The 17820-nt window shown below is 37.5% G+C and overlaps 1 protein-coding gene across 4 annotated transcripts in view; it reads left to right on the forward strand.

The window, feature by feature from the left end:
* CERS6 (ceramide synthase 6) overlaps positions 1–17820 on the forward strand; it is an 80693-nt gene that overhangs the window by 52904 nt on the left and 9969 nt on the right. For all 4 annotated transcript variants that reach the window (XM_015868584.3, XM_015868585.3, XM_085552437.1 and 1 more), the window contains exons 5-8: positions 1989–2039; positions 3481–3573; positions 8104–8232; positions 11699–11805. In XM_015868584.3, coding sequence (XP_015724070.2) covers positions 1989–2039; positions 3481–3573; positions 8104–8232; positions 11699–11805 — 380 coding nt within the window. The remainder of the gene's footprint in view (positions 1–1988; positions 2040–3480; positions 3574–8103; positions 8233–11698; positions 11806–17820) is intronic.

Below are 17820 nucleotides of genomic sequence, written 5' to 3' on the forward strand. Positions count from 1 at the left end.
TTTGGATGGCTCTACTTTAAGCAGCTGTCCTGAAAAAATATTTTAGATTTGATGTATTATAAACAGTAGTAGATAGAGGGGCTATATCTCTTTCAAGATACCTTTTTTGTTGTGTAAAATGGGAGGAACTCATATCACAGTAATCACTGTGGAGGTGTTAAACCGATGAATTGCTTTCATTAAATTATTACTCCAAATAGAGGGGTAGAGAGGTTTGAATGGACTTTCACCATTCTTACAGCCTCCTTGTAAGAGACGCATCAGAAAATCATAAGAGATCCTTTATTTGTAAGTGTTGGTATACAGCTCAAGTTAATGTAAGAATTATTAATCTCCACTTGAGGAGCAGTGGGAGTATGTGCGAGTTTCTTCTCTTCTTTCCTCTGGACACATTCAAAAAAGTAGGAAGAGTCTCTAATAGTCATATTTACGTCACTCCTAGCCAGGAAAGGTTCTGAGGACATTCTGTAAGACAAATCATAGCTAGGACTTATGCATCAGTTAGGAATTCTGCTATAATTCTGACTGTAATTTATAGTCTTCTGATATGGTACAAATCCTTCCTATTTATAAAGACTCTACTAGCTTGATTTTCATCATAGGGCATTAGGCTCCAGAACAATGTTCTATTTAGTGTTTATTTTATTTGGTTTGACGCTCCTCACAAACATTGCATTTTACATGCATGTTGCTATGCTTTGCCTGAGCTGGACTGCTCCACCTGATGGTGAAAACAAGAAAATGCTCTGTTTCATTCACAAGGGATTTGTGTGAAAAAACATGGTGTTGGTAGAAGCACTTAGCTTTGCAGGAGCATGTGTGTTCTAATCCAGGAGACCTACCAATATTCTGCAGCCTTCGTACTTGGATATGGAGCAGCTAATGATACAAATATCCTGAATTCACAGCTTTTTTTCATGTTTGTAGTGAGACACTTGGTAGATAGACTCTTGTGCTGTAGGCTTGTTCTTCTCAAAGTCCAGATGCCTCTAGAACCTGAGACACAGCTGTGCTTTGCTCTTGTGCTATGCGCATTGAAAAGGAGTTGTTGATGCTCATGCATTAAAAAAAAAAAAAAAAAAAAAAAAAAAAAAAAAAGGAGAAGCGTGTCTACTTGGTTTCTGTTGGCTTGGCCATGTTCTTATTGCCTATTGTGGAAATATTTAACAGCTGAAAACATTAGGTAGAAGAGCTTGTTCACATGGTAATTTCTATCTAGAGTCCCATAGTTGCACAGAAAAGGAGGGAAAAGCTAAACAACCTCTAGTTACATGGCTTTATCTTGTGTAACACTGGAAAAGAAGTATTGCATACGCCTTGTGCAGCCAGGAAAAAAAAAAAAGAAAGAAAAAAAAAGGACACAAGAGCTGCATGTCTCCAAGTCAAGTTTTTTAGTTTGCCCAGCCTTTTGTAATGGAAGAATCTGTGGTTTCTTGCAACAATATATTTGTCTGAGGCTCTTTTCATGTTGCCCTAAGGTATCAGTCTTTCCCATGTAGCAGCAAAATCCGTCATCTCTGGATGGTCGTCTCCTCAACCAGGAAAGCAAAAGGCATAGTTCACTTTCTGGAGTGGATATATTGGCTAGGATGTAGTACTGTGCGGAAGGATGATTACATGTAGTAGTATACATAAGAGAAGTTCTTGCAGTCTGGGGTCAAGATTTCCTGTGTTGTTGAGAAGGTAATGTGAGATCTGACCACCTGTGCACAGGCTGATCATATTCAGTCTGTGCTCCTGTGAAAGCCATTTGTATAAGGTCACAGTGCACTAAATGAAATTCTCTGAGGATGGGCATTTTGCCCTAGTATATTTGTGAAACTTCAAAAAATCTACTTCTTGTATTGAGTTCGTGTAGCCTTTATCCACAAGTGCAAATATTATGCTGTTCCTATAGATTTGTCCTTCACTTGTATTAACCATAAACACTTACATTGACTGAAACTACATGTAAAGACTTTTTTGTTTTATTTTCCTTTCTCTCTCAGACACCTTGGCTTTGGAATACCAGACAGTGCTGGAATGGTTACCCATATCAGGTAAAAGTACTGCCTAAAACTAAAAATGGCATCTCTGAAGAGCTCTGTTTTTATTATGATGGAGCTTTATGTCAGTATGTTAGTTTGAACAAGCTACCTGGTGTTTCAAATGTTGCTAGATGCTACGTTTTGCTTGTGTTAAATATGGGAAATGGGAATTTAACTGTCACACTTGTTTTGACATGAAACGCATTATCTGAAAACAAATATGGGAAATCTAACTATGAAAGCAGGCATCAGTCACACTGGAGAAAAAGCCAGTTTTTACAAAGTTCTGAGGATGCTGAAAGTTTCAGCAAAGCCAGAGATCTAGCAGACTGGGAAATTCAGAAAGTTAGTCACTAGTCTTAAAGGGGGCAATTATACTTGCTGTATCTAAAATCATGCTGCAGGAGAAGAGAGTCCCATCAGAAATGAGACCATCCAGTAAAAATCATTTTCAAAATGTTTGTCTCAGAAACAAAGGCATCTACTGAGTGCTGATCGGGATTATGCATTGGGTTTTCCATTTGTTCTTTGTTTCTTAAATAGGTAAAAGTTCTAATGTCTTGTCTGTTACAATCCTTTTATAAGTTACTCAACACAAAATTGCAGAAATCTAAGTGGACTTACAATAGGTGCAGTCAAATGAATCATTTGGAGGACAGCTTACCCATAAGAGTGGAACAGTCCTATTGAAGTTAAGTCTTCAGGGAACTGAAATCTAATATGTTAGCTAAGTTAAACACGCTATTTATGTTCTTGTGGAAGGAAACCATGATGCTATTAGAATCCCCCCTTCGCCTATTATCATTGTATGTGGGCTTAGAAATACTAATGTTATTGCTAATAAAGTATCTGATAATCTTACTAGAAATTTTCCCTCGTGAGTTCTCGTGCAAAATGAATGTAATAGTTGCAGCCCATTACTACCACTATTAGTTCTTGTTCTCTTCCTTTTTTTTTCTTTTCTTCTTACACCTAGTTAAAAGCCTACTGATAGTGTCACTAAATCAGAAGATGATTATATTGGCACAAGCAGTGATTTTAATAGACTGATTTTTGAGTGTGCGCATTTGTCATAAAGTGTAAACATTTATCTACATTTAAATAACCCATATAGCACATTCAGTCAGCACCTGAAAACTTTGTCTATGAAGTATTGGTCTGCAAAAAAGAATGGGAATAAAAGAGACAACTGAAATGCCTCTTTCTGGATTGAAATAGCTCTTACTATGCTTGGGTGTGTGATTGGGTCAGTGCAGACTGTTCCCAGTGTAGGCTAGGAGTATTTTTTTCCAGAACCATCGAAGTTTGTAAGAAGCAACATCATTTTTCTCACATAGAATCCTTATGTAAAGTACAATAATCCATCTGTGATTAAATATATCTTGTATAGACCTCAGGTGCCCATACTATCATTTAGACTCTCTTTTAACCTTTTCTCAATTTCGTCTTTCAGCCATTGATGCCTGACCTTCATTATTACTACATTGCTGAATTATCATTCTACTGGTCCTTAATGTTTTCTCAATTCATTGACATCAAAAGAAAGGTAAGAACAGTGAGACTGAAAACACCAAAGACTTTGATATTCATTACTGAAAAACTGATGCTGGAGTGCTTGTTTCACACTGTTCATTGCTACTATGATGGGGTTGTTTTTTTCTGCACATGGGAAGAAGAGCCTGGTGTAATCAGATATTCAAAGGGAAATGGCACCAGCTGAAAAGATCTACTGCTCTTTTAAAATGACTTGAATTCAACTGATCAAATGGATATATTATTTCTACTAAGGGTTAAATGATTATATATCAATGGTGGAGCAAGGCTGCCTCATAAATTCACAGTACTGTTTGGTAAGATCTTTGAAGGCTTTGAATTTATTTTCCTGCGTAGACAGAGTGAAAACAGAGATGCATTCAATAATAAAGAGTGATGCTACATATAACCCTTGGTTATAAACCAAAACCAAATCTCTACAGCAGTGCTACAGAATTGTTCAGATTATTGCTGCAGAAATGTGTTTATCTAATCAGTCCCCATGCATCCATTTCAGCTCTCTGCACTGTTGGCTGTATTTCCCTATCTTTGTGTACCTCTTGAGAGAGCAAAATTCAACAGCATTGCAATTGCAACATTATATTTTTAAAGAATATTTGATAAATTCCTGACTCGTTGTTTTCCTTATGTGAAATGTAATTGGAAGTACTCAATCAGCATCTAGGTATGCTGAAGTACAGTTCTGAAAAGAGCCATTGTGGTAGGCAGTAACACCTTTCATAATAATATGTCTCCTGAGAAAAAGCTATAGCATTTGCCCTTGTGACTTGGAGAGTTTGTTTCCATTGTTGAGCTGAGCACAGGCAGTCTGATCCTGTCCATACATACATTCTTTGCAAGCTAAGAATCTTTTGTATGTCTCTCAGTTATTTATAAATGACTTACAGACAAATACATATATGTGTGTGTGTATGCATATATTTATAACATATATATATATGTATGTATGTATGTATATATATGTATGTGTATATATATGCACGCTGTGCATTCATACAAAAGGCTTCACAACATACTGCTTTGGAAATGAAAGGGAAATGGAGGTAAGGGAATTAGTTTGCTTGCAGCTGAATTACACCATTTTCACAGATTTACAGTGATTGACCCCAGAGCACCAAGTTGAAGCAGCAGATCTGCTGTATCTGAGAATGTAGTGTCTCAGCAGAACAAGAGCATAGTATCTGTAGTGTAGTGATAACATGTCAAAAACCTTTCGTTGTAAGCACACTGCAGGAGACAGTGGCGATGCCGTATTTGTAAATTAACTGTGAGATCACTGACTGCTTTGCACCGTGGAGCTAGTTCTTTTTGTAGTTTAAACAAAATTGATAACTAGGTTGATCAGACTGGACAAATGCTGCTGTGTGCTGATGTCAGACAGTACAACTGCTCTGTTGCCAGGGGCAAATGCAGGCTGTCAAGGAAACCCATGAGTTGAATAGTGTTAACACTGAGAGCTTACAGCAGTTGACAACAAGTAGTACCACATGCTGCTGGGCATCAAGGCAATGGCAGCCATCAGCTGGATCACAACACTGTGCCAGAATGTCTTCTCTGACAAGATAGCTCAGGATGTAGAGGGATATCATATGGACAATGTGCCAGACTAGTGGGAATAAAAATGTTGCTAGGAAAACATGATGTGAGCCTTAGCTCCAAGGTGAACTCCTGTCAGACACTCAGGAGCACCAAATACATGGATATATGTACCAACAAGGAAAGACTAGAAGTTTTACAAGTGCTCAACCTATAAAGTGAGAAGCATGATGTTGGCTCAAACTCATGCACTTCATGGATTTTTGAGACAAAAGATTGGTCTTAAAGCCAGTTTCCTGAGGTGCTCTGCACATCACCAAATTCTGACTTCACTAGGTCAGCAAGTAAAAGTACAAAAGCAACTTCTTTGAAAATAAATAAATAAATAAATAAATAAATAAATTTAAACATCACTCAATAGAGTATAAGCTTGATGGAGACATCAGCTTTTATAGCACCATTATAGTTCTCTTTTAAAGAACAAATTTAATTTAAAAAATATGGAAACTTCTTAATGTGTCTGCTGTATAATATGTGATACAGTGACATCCATATCTGGAAGAAGCAGGAAATTTACCAACTAGTATCAGACGTTGTGGTAACACTTCATGACAGTTTATGTAGAACAGATTAACGGTTCTCTGTCTGATAAACATGTTTTCTTGCTACTGTGAGAGGAATACTGTTGTGTATGTTGTGCTTATCATTTTAGATACTTTTAAATACAACATGTCCTGTCTTGTGGTCTGGAATGATCAAAAGTGCCCAGGCAGACTCGAGCATTGCAGGAATTCAGCCAACCACTTTTGTGCATCCTGCTTTCTCAAAGCAAGGTGCTGTAGGTCTTTACTGAAAATGCCAGCGCTGAGCACTGGCATAGCTCCAGCACAGGCCCTTTACTTTGTGCAGCTCAAGATAAATGAACTTCTGATTTTCAGTCTCTTTTTTTTGTTATTCCCTAACAACACACTCATGATTTCAAAAGGTTACACTGATTTTTTAATAGCTGTGTATCTTTTTTTCAGTTGCTGTAAGTTCCACTAGATTATTTCTGCCTGGCTGAAGAGATACAAACAAAATATTAAGGTTTAAGTTCGGGCAATGAATTGAATAGACTATCTTCTATGGTTTTATTGTGTTATTTGCTTCGTAAACATATACTGTGTAGCTATAATTATATTCGACTCTTTGGGGTTTCGCATTTTCAAAAACTACAATTTGCTGTCATTTGTTTTGGTGTTTTGTTGTGTTTGTTTTTTTAATTTTCTCTCCAGCTTCCTGTACTCCTCTTTAGTAAAACACACAGGAAGATGATGAGATTGGCAAACAAGACTCTGATAAGTTTTAAAAGTAATCAGACTTATTTAACATTTTCTGGTTACCGGAAATATTCATTGATAGAATAGTCAGGCAACAGAAATCTTGTTTCTGAAGGGTTTGTATCATGATTGAGACTCACGGGATTTTCTGTTGTCTGCACCATATTCTTCCATTGATGGTGTCATGAGTACGGTTTTGCTCCTATTCTTAGAAACATATTTTCATATACAGGCACATGCTATTTTTCTGAAATTACAAATGGAGGCTACAGTTGTGCTGGAAATAAATGTGTCTTGTGCAAACGTGTATGGTTCAAAATACGCTAAAGAAAGAAACCATTCTTGCATAGCTACTCTTCTATTGTGTATGTATGAAACTACTTGAGTGAGCTGGGAACGAAAGTACCACTTGACATTATGTAGCCTTGCAACATTAGTTTCTGTGTATTTGTTAGCCTTATGTATAATTAAAATGTAAGACATAGCTTCTTGAAGAATAGTAATAATTACTGAGATAAGGAAATAGCAGGAAGGAAAGGACTAGAATAAAAAAAGTCATTTATATCACTACTACTTTATTCTAACATTTCTCAGTATGTTGGACCAGTATCTCTGTTTCAGAGCTGGCGGAGTCAACTGTCTCTTTCAATAAACATTATCAGAGAAGGAGTTCTTGGACAGCATTTCAATAAGTAGTCTCATGTATTGATGCAGAAGACTGCTGCCCATAATCATTAGGTCTGCTTAGGAATAATCTGTATTGTCAGGAATGCATTCCCAGGAGCAAGTTCCCAGGAGGAAATGGAATTCTGGTCTTTGTAGAACATGAATGTGGCATCTATAAAAACAGAGTAAATTTTCTGCTTATCTTGCCTCATTTGGACTGCCTATGTGCAATCGTAATTACAGTTAGCAGGAAAATGAAGAAGTGCCATAGCATTTGCTACTGAAGCATGCAATCTGCAATATGGCAATGTGGGAATGCTAGCACCTTACTTCTAGCCCTGGGGAAAATGGGGTAGATGCTTTGCTGTTTTGACTATGGCAGAGTCAAATGGTCCCCATGGGTGGGTTTGTGGTTACTGAATTGACTAAGATGCCATGTTCTTGCTCTCAATTAAGACCCTCAGAAAGAGGAAATAGCCTTTAATTTTCCTTGTATTCCGTTCTATTTAAGAGAATGGAATGTAAACAATTGCTTGAAATGATTGCTGAGTATGTTTGATTGTGCTCCAGACTGCTGGAGACCAAATAGTCTGACTGAGAAATGTTGGATGTATGTCAAAGTAAGATACAATTATCTGCTTTTAGCCAATTCTTTGTGATGTGGATTTGTATGTACATAAGTTTTTTCAAAGTAGCATAAGTCATGAATATTTACTTTGAGATTAAATTATTACAAACTAAGAGGCATCGCTGTTTTCTAGCTTCTGATAATCTTTTTGTCTATTGTTATCATACAGTGGCTATTTTATTAAGTCAAAGGAAAATATATTGCTGGGTCAGCAGTTAAGTAGGAGGATCTTCATGCAGCATAACCATAATGCTGGATTAAAAACATTCATTTTTATGTATGAGTACTGAATCTCACTGCTTGTTTCATTGTTTTTGGTTTTTCTTTTTCTTTCTTTTCTTTTTTTTTTTTTTTCTGCTTCTTGCTTCTCTAGGATTTTGGCATCATGTTTACACATCACATTGTAACAGTCACCCTGATAACCTTCTCATATGTAACCAATTTGACACGAGTGGGAACCCTGACCTTATGTCTCCATGATGCAGCTGATGTTGTCCTAGAGGTGAGACAATACCTGTGTCATCAATGTACATGATATTCATTATTCTGAGAGCTTACATGTCAGTGGGTAGAATCTATTTGCTATGCAGAATGTGTATTTCCTAAGCAAAGAGGCTAGTTCAAGATGGTAATGTTGATTAATATTGTGTATTTCCTTGCTGAAATGTATTAAGCTTGTAGTAGTCTGTGTTTGTGACTTAAGGCTGATTTATTCTTTGATAAGCTGCTTGCATAGAGCAGTTTCATGATGTATTGCCAGGAAGAGTTGCACAGATTTTAAATCTAGCATGAAAAAAAAAAAACAACAAAACCTAAAGATTATGAAATATGGAAAAAGTGGTAGCTGTATGGGATAAACTCCTGGCTTGACCACTCTGAAGTAATGAGCTAAGGGAGAATCCTGCCTCAGGAAGAGTCAAGGTGTCGTGTTTTGTTTCTACTATTCTTTGATCAGCAGATGGCCTGGAGCAATGTGGCTGTTCTGTGCAATGGCAGTGAGCTCACCTGCTTCTTTGGAGGACTTTCAAATTCCTGTCCCCACACCTCATCTAAATGCCAGTATTAAGCAGCTGGCTTCGTAGAAGAGGGAGATTATTTATATTCTAAGCCAGATGATCTGTAACTTCTTTAGTGGCAATTTAGAGATTTTTCTCACCAGTAATGCTCTGAGTAATGCTGGGACTGCGCTATGAACTCTCCATCAGGATCAGATAATAACTGTTTTGTCTAAAAGTTTGGTTGTGGTTTTTTTGTTGTTGTTGTTCGTTTTTTAAAGTATTTTCAAGGATCCTTTTATGCAAGATCATAGCCTCACTGCATGATGCACTTTTTTTCAGTCTTGAAGTCTTGCCATTCTGGTTTGATTATGCTATAACCCTGGTTTTATTTTTTTAATCTATTTTTAATCTAGAAATCACGTGAGTGCCTGAGAATGAAGGCAAGAAAGAATCTGGTTTTCTCCAATTAGAAATAATTACATCTTTGCAAGCTTTTTTCCTTTTTTAGCAACATGTGTAGATCCATTCTGCTGGCTGTGAATTCACCCAAACCTTCTTCATCCCTTTTTTCTTGTCACCAGAAGGGTATACTTGATGTTGGTCATTTTAGATCAGACCAGTGCCTGTGGAACTAGAAAGACACTGAAGAGCAGCTGTGGTAGGCTAACTAAAATCTTAGCTTGAACACACTGGGATATATATTTTTGATCAATTCCTGCATCCCCCCCAAGTCAAAGAGAGATTGCTGTTCTCAAATTATTTGAAAACATAAACCAAAATCTGTTTTGTTATGTGAGAAAGCCTTTTGTTGTCTTTTTAGTCAGTCTGTTTTACGTGGGAATACTACAGCTGCTTATGAAGTATAAGAATCATAACCAAAATCCTTGAGAAACATTTACTAGGGAGGCTGTTATAGCTCACTCAACAGGGTCTCTTCTGTTAAGACAGTAGTCACAGTGCCATGTGAGGCAAAATGAACTCTGCTGACATTATTTAGTGAAGGTTAATACAGAGGAAAATGAATATTTAGCTGCAAAAGAAGCTGATAGAATTTCTTGCCATGATGGGTCAGTTGTGCACCTGACCTGTTTTATATGTTACATACTGGTACAAATGGAAAACTACTTCTAGTAGTCACTAAATTGTTTCCACCTACCACTTCTTAACAAAATATTTACAGTGGGGATGCATTAGTTTTGCTGTTCTCATTGCAGAAAGCAGTATGTATTGTTGGAAATACTGGAGGTGAGTTTTTTTTTTTCCATAGACGATAAAGCACACGTGTAGAAGAGTAATAGCGGGACTGGATGAAGGGAAAGGTCAGTGGTGAAAACGCTAATTATAGGCTGGTAAGCAGTGGAGTACCTCAAGAGCCAATGCTGCATCCAGTCATGTTTAACATCTTCATTAACTATCTGGATGAATTCAGGTGATACAAAATGGGAGGGAGTGCTGAGCCATGCTGCTATCCAGAGGGACCTTGACATGCACTTTTCCGCTTTTTTCTAGTTTTCCTTATCAATATTGATTGTAGATTTGTGTTTTGAGTACTGATAATCCATCACCTGTACTGTTTTTGAGAAATACAACTACGAGCTGCCATGGCAATACCAGCTTCACACACTGTAAAACCATCTTTTTTAGACTGCTGTCACAAGAATACTGAACTTTCAGTTGTTGTAAAATCAAGATGTTAGTAACTCTTCTCCTTACATGTTGGCATCCAAAGTATTATCTTTTCCTTATCCAGCAAACTTTATCCTTACAAACTGAGTACAAACAGCTAGGAAACTCATTCATGTCCAGTAGAATACAGGACTGATTGAGAACGCGTTAAGGAATATAGGTTTGATTCAGAATGCTTATGATTTCTTTGCAGCACTTGCAGCTTTCCAAATATTTTGTAAGCTTCCTAATTTCTTTTCTGTTTGAAAGAATATGCTTTATGTTCAGGTTTTGAATAGAAACATTGCAGATGCTATGTTAAATCCTGAATTGCTGGCTGGTTTTGGCATGTGGATTGTCTGACACGAGTGTTGAGCATTTTCAGGTTCAGTGTGTTCATACAAATAGAATTAAACAATGCAGGACTGTCTCTCACCATTTTAAATAGTATTTTTGTTTGAGTTCTGCAGTCGGACCAAGTATTCTACATGCATTGCAGTTATTTTTATCCCTCCTAGCCTCTGGAAAGTCTAAAGAGTTTGATAAAGTATATTTGGTTGACTCCCTGAACAAGGAAAGAGTCAGAAGATTGCATGAAGACAAATGAGAAAAGCATGTAAAAATAGCCTTAGGGCAAAAGGTTAGGTGAGCAAAGGTGATGTAGATGAGGAGGAGGACATTAGGAGCAATAGAAGCCTTGAAAAAAGATTTAGAGAGAGGAATACAAACTTAAGAGACAGAAACTTCTCTTTATGGTCCAGAAAGGCAGGAAAGATACTGTAGGAGAATAGAGGCTATGGGGCACAGTAGAGCATTTGAAACAAGGGTGTTATATATAGCAAAAACTGGAAGATGGAAGTATGGGACAGCTGAAAGATGTATAGTAGCCAAAACTGCAGCCTGGTGGGAAAGACTCAGATTTGTAGCACTGCGAAAAGATGAGAGAAAGTAAGTTAAAAGCTTGCTGACAAGGAAAGAATAAACATAGTGGAGTTCAGTAAAATCTCTACAAGAGTTTTGTAAATTTGAAATTGTAGGATTTCAAAAAGGGAATGGAATGAAGATGAATGAAGAGGAAATATTCTGGTTTTGTGCATCTTTTTCTTTTTCTCAGGAAAAAAACACATTTTCTAGCTGCTTGGTTCAGAGGAATACTGAGGTTTCTGTGAGGCAGCCCAATGATTTAATCAAAATTTGGTTGGTTTTTGTTTTTTTTTGTTTTGTTTTTTTTTTAGCAACTTATACATGATTCGAGAGAATCCAGTTGTCTTCACAGAAATAAACAGGCATTTCTTTCTTTTACAGGCTGCCAAAATGGCAAACTATTGCAAGTGTCAAAAACTGAGTGACCTCCTGTTCCTTACGTTTGCCATTGTCTTCATTGTCAGTAGGCTTGGCATATTTCCCTTATGGTGAGTAAGCACATGATTTCCACCAAATGCTAAGTGTCAAACAAATTTCGAAATAACTTTGTTGTAATTGAATATGATTTGTTGACATTACTCTGTTTCCCAAAGCGTCAAAGGGTGCTTCAGATATAACCAGGTGTTGTAGTAGCCTATTTGCTAGACTGCCATTGGATTTACAGTGTGTTAGACAAGAAACATATGGGGCTTCTGCTGGTTTTAAGTTAGAAGTTAATTGGAAATCACATGGCTTCAGGTTACTAGGTAGTTTCTTGTGTTGGCAAGAAGTAGGAGGGAAAATAAAATATTAGTCACTGAATGCACTGAACAGATGCTAAGCTTGAAGCTAGGATCTTCTCATTAGCTTTCAACACATGCTTTATGAACGCATTCAGCTTAAAGAAAGCACAGTGAGCTGAGGAAAGTCCAGCCCTGCTGAAATCAGTGTAAGGATGTTATTGTCATGCAGATTTGCAGTACCACAGGCTATTATCCTTCCTTTGAGTCAGAGGTACTGGGAAAGGTCTGCAAAATATGCATCTTTAAGGTAATTATAATAGTGTTAATGTAATCTCATCTCTTCCCAGACAAAGCTAGCTGCTTGTGTGTGCACATCCTCTCTCTTAGGTACATACACGTGAACACATACAAATAGACATAGATACTTGATTCTTTATCTAGAATCTTCATGTCCAGAAGGCTGCAGACTCATCCTATACCAGTGGAGAAATTCTTTGAAGTTTCTCTGTAACTATATTATGAGTTAGTTTTGCCTAAAAAGGAAATGCTCTACTATAGGCCCATGTATCCTATATATATATATATATATATATATATATGAGCCAGCCTGGGAGAAGGCATTGACCTCACTCTTTTATGTTCAAGATCCTTCCTTCCTCTAGTCTGAACAGAACTAACTGAAATTTCCACATCTCTGTGGGACCAGAAAGGATCTATTATTATGTCAGAAGATAATGGCAGTAGTTTTGGTTTTGGAAAGCATCAGAAATGTTACCCTTTGCAAAAGGTTAGACAGAGGATGTACGGATAGTAGTATCAATCTCCTTTGCAATTGCCTCTCAAATCCTATATAATGGTATCTCTTTCTGGCTTTTCTTAATGCAACCAAGGAGCCCTTAAGGTGCTGATTAACACTAGAATGTAGAAATCTCTTTTGGTTGTTAATGACCCCCAAGATTAATATGATAATGCCTGATTCCTACTCTGCTGTGAGTTTGTACTGTCCCATAAGGAAAGGAAGATATTTAGACACACAAACTGCAATTTTTAAATGCATGTTATTTTATTCCAAGGAGTGATTATTTGTTTCTTAAACGTCTTTGCTTCCTTTTCGTTAATACTTCCCTGAAGTGTCTTGCCCATTCACTGAATTTCTCTAAGTGAATTGAGTTGATTTTTCTATCTGTATGATCTGAAATAGGAAAAATGATGGCATTTCTGATCATAGGATTTAATCCAACTGTCACACACTGCTTTATATTGGGAAATGCATGAAAGGATCAGTCTGATTATGGCAGCTTGAAATAGAAATCCTACTAGTCACTTCTCTTTCCTTTGGCAAGGAATATCAAAGGCAACAGAGGTCTTATGTAAATGCATGGGCAACGAAAAGGAAGACTAGGGAAAATAAGGGCCTTACAGCTGAATGAGATAGGGGACCTGGTGTTGCAGAAAATGTCCAAGTCTTGGACAGCCTGCCCTAGATGACCATGCCTGAATGGGAATGTTGGAGTAGATAATCTGCAGAGGTACCCTCCAACCTTAGTCTTTCTGTGATACTACAGGGAGCCTTATGTGTTTATCTGTAGCACTAGGATGAACATTTAAACCACTCTCCTTATTATTTGAAATGGCAAAGAAAGAACTGCTGATTTTAAATTTTGTTACTTGGGCAGATCACTGCTTTGTGCTTGCTTTGATAAACAGTCAATGAAGAGCAGATTAATCTTTCCAGAGTGCATGATTTTGAAGGCAGACATTAATCCCGTACATGTCAAACTAGAAGCAGATGCCCAATATGCTTTTTCTCTTGAGATATCTTAACATCATTAAGGTGAAGATTTTCTCATCTTTTACATCCTGGTTTGGTAGTCAAGTTTTTTAAAATCCACACTTTAACTTGGAGACATTCAAAATAACACTGCATTTGTAACCAGAACTGAGGTTCATGCACACTAGAGAACTAGGACTAGGCAATGTTATAAAGATCAACATGGCTAGTGAAAGCCAGGCATAGTAGAGCTGAAGTCTTCGTAAATATCTGTAATGCACACTCATGCTGTCAGACTTGCAGAGTCCTAGAAGAGACTGCCAGCACAGCATTACATTACTGAGCAAGCATAGAAATTGGAGCATTGCTTTACAGGCATGACATTTTTTGCTGTTAAGTACAGCATAGGAAGTTCCGCACAAATGTGCGGAAGAACTTCTTTACAGTGAGGGTGACGGAGCACTGGAACAGGCTGCCCAGGGAGGTGGTGGAGTCTCCTTCTCTGGAGATATTTAAGACCCACCTGGACGCATACCTGTGTGACATGGTGTAGGGAGCCTGCTTTGGCAGGGGGGTTGGACTCGATGATCTCTAGAGGTCCCTTCCAACCCCTACAATTCTGTGATTCTGTGATTCTGTTGATCAAGGGTGCACCGATCTATTCCTGTGTGCACTGGGTACCACCAGCAGTTCTGTAACACTTCTTATTGAACATTGTCTGAATCCTGCTCTATAGAGTAGCAGTGGCCCAGTGTACTGAAAACAGGATGAAAATTGTGGTGAGTAGATCTGGGAAAGAGGGGCAGAATATACTGGGTTCATGAGGACATCAGGTTACAGCTATGGGCAAGGTTAGTTGCTAGATAATGTAGACAACAAACTTTTTTTTTTTTTTTTTTTTTACAAGGGTAGAATTTGTTTGACATACTGCCTGTGTAATACCCATATTTTGTTCTTGTGGAGCCTGTGGTAGAAGAATGCATTGTGGATTGGAGTTGGTTAGGTGGTATCATTCAAAACAGACTGGCAAAATCAGAGAAGGCAGAGGGCTTGTGTGTAGCTAGCAGCAGACAATGTACTCTTGTTTCACAGGTAGGATGGTTACACTAGCAATCCCTTTGCCTTTCTTCCTGCTTAGCTGACCAAAGAGCATGTTTATGTCACTTGAATTTGCGAACAGTTTAGCCATTCAACTTGACTTTGTGAATATGAAACTGAACTGTGAACATTGTAACATTGTTTGTATCACACTGAGTCCACCTGGAACCTGATGTTATTCATAACAGTGACATTTCTATCTATGTCTTGAAATTGTCAGTTTTCCTGGTCCTTATACCCTTTCACTTAAATATAAATAAATAAATAAATAAATAAAATAATAATAATAATAATAATAATAAAATAAAATCCAGCATTTCAGCTTTGGAAATTTGTCTTCTTAATAAATGCACAGTGGTGGTGTCGGGTTGTTTGTTTGTTTTCATAACAAGAAAAACAATCACACTGCAAGAAAAGTATGATCCTTGCCTTGAAGTGCATGCAGTCTTTAATAAGCTTACCTGCATGACTAAGTAATGAAATAACAGGCTCCACTGAAATCTTATTAAACTATGAATCACAGGTTAGCCATAAAATACCTTCTAACAGAAAGGAATAAATGGGAAGGTGTCTTCAGAGGGTACTCCTGCTGGAGTGTTAGTTGCAAGGATGCTTCAACTGCAGGGAAGAGAGTATAAGTGTGGTGTATATGATTTGTGATTTTTGACACCATCATTTCTCCAGACCAAAGTATCAATTTACATACTCTTAATGACTATCCTTACAAACATCTGTAATCACAGAGTTTAGAGGCAGTTTCATAATTCTCAGCTTAGTGGGAGCATTGCACAAGGGAGCCATGGTTAGTAGAGATTAAGTACGGGATGCATGAGCTTGTATCTCGCAAATCCCCTTTTTCTATGAAGCTGCAGTTCTAACTCTTCATCCCCATTAGCTTGCATGTCAACGAATATGAGTCATTGGAGTGGCAGCAGGCCAGAAAACATAGTTCTGCTCTCCTTTTCCTTGTTGCTGAATATTCAAAATAGCAAAATTTGGTGCTTGATTAATATTACATAAATATGCAGATTTCTCTAGCATAAAAACTAAGAGGTAAAAAAAAATCAGTGAGTATGTAATGTGAAAGGAAGACTGTAATTTATAAGAAAACCTCCCCCACACAGGAAGGCAAATATCCAAGGCAGAGTTCCAACAGCACTGCTTATGAAGTGCAGGCATAAGCTTGTGCTCCAGCTTTGCACAAGTGCCATTTAATTCTGCATAAAGGTGCTAATAAAGAATTCAGAATGTATCAAATGCTGTTGTCTGAAGGTTGTTTAGCAGCAGGGCTAAGACAAAAGAAACAGGCAATTAGGTATATATTTAGCAGTCTTTCTACAGGCATCTGGAGTTCATTTCAGCAATAATTCAAAAACCCCAGGACACTTTCTGCCTCCTGCCTCTAAGTGAATGTAGGAGTAAAGCTGCTATTTTCACTGACAAGACATTATGCTTGTGAAATTCTCCCACTTGTGCATAATCTCTGTTCTAGCAAATTACAACATAAAACACAACTCTGTATGAGTCGAGGGAATATGATGACTTCTCAGGTGATAAAGAGTTGTAAAGAGAATGAAGGCAGCCTCAGACTTGACAGAAGTGATGTGAGATCCTGGTTGGTTTAATACTGTGATCATACTGTGCAGAACTGTTACATCAGCTTTTCTTCATTCCAGAATTCCTTGTGAGTTCTTTTCCCTAATTCTCAAACATATGGTTTTGATGTAGTTGCACAGATGCAGTTTGTTCTCCATTGATAAAGGAATGGTTTGCTTTTTGATGTCATTTTGTTTTTATTTCAGTATCCTGAATGGAAAATGCCAAGGGGCCGTAATATTTATTAATCATTATTTGAAGTGTATAGGGAACAAATGGGCTCTTACATTACAGGAGATGTGGGTTTGAAGAAGATGATGCATTATAGCAGTGAAGATTTCTAGTCTTTCTTTGCTTGTTGCAGAATCCTTGTTCTGAGATCTGTGAAATTCATGAAGTTTGGGCTAAAGAGGGCTACTCGCTTACTGTGCTTATCCTTCCAGAATTTGTGCATTGTGTTTTCTTTTTGTGACAGAGCAGTTGGAATAATGCTATGAAGAGTTCAGTATCTGAAACTGGTTTCACAAGGTGACAGGTATTTTGAAGAGCTTCAGTGGAAAGCAGTTGGTGTGGAGAGAGAAACACAAGGATAGTAAACTCATTTACTGTTTTGGAATGTATTGAAATAGCTACAAAAAGGTGTAACTTTTGGATTGAAAGAAGGAAGAGAAGGCTCCAACGAAAGCAAGGCTAATGCTTACCATGTGGATAATGCTAAGTTGTGTAAATGTAGGATTCTAAGAATAGTACTATTATGAGGTTATTTTTCACTACTTTTGATTAATAGGCAATAAATAGGAAAACTAGAACACACTGAGTTGCAGGAAAATGCCACTATCAAAAGTAAAGAGAGCAGGGTAATGGGATTTGCACTCATGAGATCTGTGAAGTGTCAGTGTGTGCATACTGTGTAAATTCACTGACAAATGTTGTAAAACAACTGTAGCTTAACTGTATGTGAAAGCTTGAAAACTGAGTGAAAGATTGATTCAAGCTGATTATAAAGAACACAGGCATCTTCCTCCTGTCCATCAAATTCTAATATAGTTAGATTTGCTATTACCCAGGTAGTCCTGTTGTTGGCCTCTTCAGACACTCTTGATGCCTCCGAAACATTAGAAGCTGTGAGCACAGATAGAAAACTGCTTTGGCTACATGGTGTGGTCTGTTTAATATTAGTTGGTACATCTAACTGGATGTTCCATTTGTGCATCTACTTGGAAAGATTCTCTCAGTAATGATAATAATTCTCACTGTATCAGGTACCTGTCTTTTCATTGACTCAAAAGTGTAGTTGCTAAATGGTTGTTTGCTTT

This window comes from Coturnix japonica, chromosome 7 (assembly GCF_054131305.1).
Source record: "Coturnix japonica strain WE chromosome 7, WE-NBRP24, whole genome shotgun sequence".
In the NCBI taxonomy this organism is placed as follows: domain Eukaryota; kingdom Metazoa; phylum Chordata; class Aves; order Galliformes; family Phasianidae; genus Coturnix; species Coturnix japonica.